We start from the raw sequence: 4,081 nt of genomic DNA on the forward strand, positions 1-4,081 counted from the left end.
TATGGGTTCAAGCTATTCTCTTCCCTCAGCCTCCCAGGTAGCTGGGACTACAGGAGACCACCATGCCCCACTAATTTTTGTATTTTTAGTAGAGATGGAGTTTCACCATGTTGACCAGGCTGGTCTTGAACTCCTGACCTTGTGAGCTGCCTGCCTTGGCCTCCCAAAGTGGTGGGATTACAGGCGTGAGGCACCTCGCTGGGCCCCCAGATAACTCTGTCTCCCAATATTCAGACCCTTGTGTAATGCCTCCCACACTGATCTGGGATCAATGGCATGTCAACGAGCATGATACAAGCAGGGGCTTGTCCCCTTAGATCTCTCCCTTTTGGAGCTGCTGAGCCACCACCTGAAGTGCAGAGATCCACCTGCCCTCCTGGACCACATGGAGAGCCTCTTGGCTCACTCCTGGAAGCTCCAGTATTTCAGCCAAGCTATCGAGCATTTGAGTGAAGGTGTCTTGGATTTCCAGCCGGGGCCTCAGGTTAACTGCAGCCACATAAGGAACCAAAGAGAGACAGCAGAACAGCCAGCTGAACCCAGCCTAGATTGCAGTCAGAAACAATTAAGAGGGGCTGGGAGCGGTGGCTCATGCCTTTAATCCCAGCACTTTGGGAGCCTGAGGTGGACGGATAACTTGAGGTCAGGGGTTCAAGACCAGCCTGGCCAACATGCTGTAAACCCATCTCTACTAAAAAATGCAAAAATTAGAATTAGCCAGGCATGGTGGCAGGTGCCTGTAATCCCAGCTACTCGGGTGGCTGAGGCAGGAGAATCACTTGAACCCGGGAGGCAGAGGTTGCAGTGAGCTGAGATTGTGCTGTTGCGGTCTAGCCTGGGCAACTAAGCAAGACTCCGTCTCCGCCCCGCCCCGCCCCCAAAATTAAGAAGGTGTTGGTTTAAGCCTTAAGTTTTGGGGTGGAGACACTGGCCAGAGGACTGGAGTGTGCAAATAATACATACATTTGTGGTCCATGAAAGGTTCCTAGCTGCAGGGGCTATGATGGGTCTGAGGGCTTTCTGGGATGGGGGCTCCTTGGGTGATTATATTGCAGAGGCCAGAGCAGAGGCTGTGGACCAAGTATGAGAATGGCATTTGGGTGTTTTTGTTTTGTTTTGTATATGTTTTTTGAGACAGTCTTGTTGCTCTGTTGCCCAGGCCGAAGTGCAGTGGCACAGTCTCAGCTCACTGCAACTTCTGCCCCCCCGGTTCACGCGATGCTCATGCCTCAGCCTCCTGAGTAGCTGATATTACAGGTGCATACCACCATGCCTGGCTAATTTTTGTATTTTTAGTAGAGATGAGGTTTTGCCTGGTCTCGAACTCCTGACCTCAGGTGACCTGTCCGCCTCGGCCTCCCAAAGTGCTGGAATCATAAGCGTGAGCCACCACACCTGGCTGAGAATGGGTTTTGTGGAGGTCTTAGTTTGGGTTTCTCCAAAAGTAGCCACCAAGGGAAGGATAGGAGGGAAAGTTCATTTGGACGGGATGGAGAACATTGGCAGGGGAGGAAGAGACACAGAGAAGGGAGAGCAGCCTACAGAGGGTATTGTATCAAAGCCTGAACCGCTGTGGGGAACTCTGGGAGTCCACATAGGCCATGCACTTCCAAGTTAGCCCAACAGACAGGTGGGGGATCATCTCCTATCGGTAACGGGTTAAGGGTCGCTGGAGTCAGAAGAGGGCAAGAACTTCCTGCTTTTCAACACCTGCCACGCTCGTATCCAGGGCAGAGCCGCACCAGTGTTCTGAGACTGCACAAAGGCTGGTCTCAAACTCCTAGACTCAAGTGATCCTCATGCCTTGGCCTCCCAAAACTCTTGCTTGTGTCACCAGGATGAGGGTGACGGGCTATGGACTTGGCACTCATGGTGGCTGCTACATCCTCCCCACTCTGGTACATTCATCCCAATATGACCCCTCAGTGGGCATCGCAGCCACTCCCCTGCACCAGTGCCCCCAGAGATCAGACGACAATATTTCTAGTCCAAATTGAGTTTAATTTTTTTTTATTGTTTTGAGACAGTGTCTTGATCTGTTGCCCAGGCTGGAGTGCAGTGGTACAATCTCAGTTCACTGCAACCTCCGCCTCCTGGGTTCAAGCAATTCTCCTGCCTTAGCCTCCCGAGTAGCTGGGACTACAGGTGTACGCCACCATGTCTGGCTAATTTTTTTTTTTTTTGTATTTTTGGTGGAGACAGGGTTTCACCATGTTGGCCAAGCTGGTCCCAAACTCGTGACCTCAAGTGATCTGCCCACCTCGGCCTCCCAGAGTGCTAGGATTACAGGCATGAGCCACTGTACTCAGCCCAAATTGAGTTTAATAAAGAGCTTGCGTGATGCTCAGATTAGGGAGGGAGTGACCAGGAATGCTGGGGTCTGCAACGGGGCCTAGCTGAATTCTGAATCAGAGAGCAGTGGGACCTGAGGGTCCCTCCTGTCTCAGGGTGAGGATCTGAAGGATGTGGGTCCCAGGGAGGGTGAGGAGGTCATCATAGGAGCCTTACTGAGATGGTATTCGGATGCCCCAAGCACCATGTAGGGGGATTACATCTGGGTTTCTGGGAACAAGAGCTGAGTTAGGGGAGAGAACTTGAAAGATCACAGTGGGGAAAGGACTAGGGGTGCAGGGTGTTTCACAGAAACAATCAAGGGGCCTCGATTTCACAGAAATCATTAAGAGGGCTCCTTGTGGATGGAAGAGGGGTATCACAGCACCCCAAATGTTGGGGACTGTTCACCTTCCTGCAGCCATTCTGGGGTTTTAATGTAAGACCCTAATGGCAGGATATTCCACATACATTATCATGGATTTGCAACATTAGCATACGCTGGCTGTCCCGCAGGACGGTGGGGACTGGAAAATCAGTCCAGGGTCTGGGCTTGAGTCCTAAGAGGACAGGCCTGGCGGTGCCACACGGCTCCTCTTCAACAGCTGCCGGAGCTGTAGAGAAGGCAAGGCAGGGAGAGCAGTCTGTCAGGTTGGTGAGGAAGGAGAGGTGGGGAAGGCACGCCACACGGAGGGAGGGGCTAGAGAAGAGAGGTTGAGTGGGGCCCGCTGGATTTGAAAGTCAGAGGTCTGGAGTCGAGATTTTGGAAGAGCCAGGTGCAGTGGCTCACGCCTGTAATGGCAGCACTTTGGGAGGCTAAGGTGGGCAAATCACCTGAGGTCAGGAGTTCAAGACCAGCCTGGCCAACATGGTGAAACCCCATCTCTACTAAAAATACGAAAACTGGATGGGCATCATGGTACACAGCTGTAATCCCAGCTACTGGGGAGGCTGAGGCAGGAAAACAGCTTGAACCCTGGAGGTGGAGGTTGCAGTGAGCTGAGACTGCACCACTGTACTCCAGCCTAGGCAAAAGATCCTGAACCCAGGAGGTGGAGTGTGCAGATTCACTCAGTGAGCCAAGATTGACCCACTGCACTGCAGCCTGGGTGACAGAGATTTGGGAAGGAGGCTGGGCGTGATGGTTCATGCCTGTGATCCCAACAATTTAGGAGGCCAAGATGGGAGGATCACTTGAGGCCAGGAGTTTGAGACCAGCCTGGGCAACACGGCAAGACCTCGTCTCTTAAAAACAAAAATTAGCTGGGTGTGATGGTGCCTGCCTGTAGTACCAGCTACTGGGGAGGCTGAGGCAGGAGGATCCCTTGAGCCCAGGAGTTCAAGGCTGCAGTGAGCTGTGATCACACCACTGCACTCCAGCCTAGGCAGCAGAGCAAGACCCTGCCTCAAAAACAAAAAATAAAAATAACAGTCTAAGACTGGCACGGTGGCTCACACCTGTAATCCCAACACTTTGGGAGGCCGAGGTGGGCGGATCATGAGGTCAGGAAATTGAGACCAGCCTGGCCAGCATGGTGAAACGTCATCTCTACTAAAAATACAAAAGTTGGCTGGGCGTGGTGGCAACGCCTATAGTCCCAGCTAGTTGGGAGGCTGAGGCGGGAGAATCGCTTGAACCCAGGAGGCGGAGGTTGCAGTGAGCTGAGAATTGTACCATGCACTCCAGCCTGGCAGCAGATCGAGACTCTGTCTCAAAAATAAATAAACAAAAAAGTCTTCATCCCAGACA

The 4,081-nt window shown here is 52.5% G+C and overlaps 1 protein-coding gene across 3 annotated transcripts in view; it reads right to left on the minus strand.

Moving 5' to 3' along the window:
* Positions 1 to 2,308: 2,308 nt before the first annotated feature.
* Positions 2,309 to 4,081, minus strand: part of NFKBID (NFKB inhibitor delta) — a 12,203-nt gene continuing 10,430 nt past the window's right edge. For all 3 annotated transcript variants that reach the window (XM_017521199.2, XM_037735821.1, XM_037735820.1), the window contains one exon: positions 2,309 to 2,945. In XM_017521199.2, the coding sequence (XP_017376688.1) occupies positions 2,892 to 2,945 (54 nt within the window). In that variant the 3' untranslated portion in view covers positions 2,309 to 2,891. The remainder of the gene's footprint in view (positions 2,946 to 4,081) is intronic.

The sequence above is a fragment of the Cebus imitator genome, unplaced genomic scaffold, assembly GCF_001604975.1.
Source record: "Cebus imitator isolate Cc_AM_T3 unplaced genomic scaffold, Cebus_imitator-1.0 Scaffold979, whole genome shotgun sequence".
Classification (NCBI taxonomy): Eukaryota; Metazoa; Chordata; class Mammalia; order Primates; family Cebidae; genus Cebus; species Cebus imitator.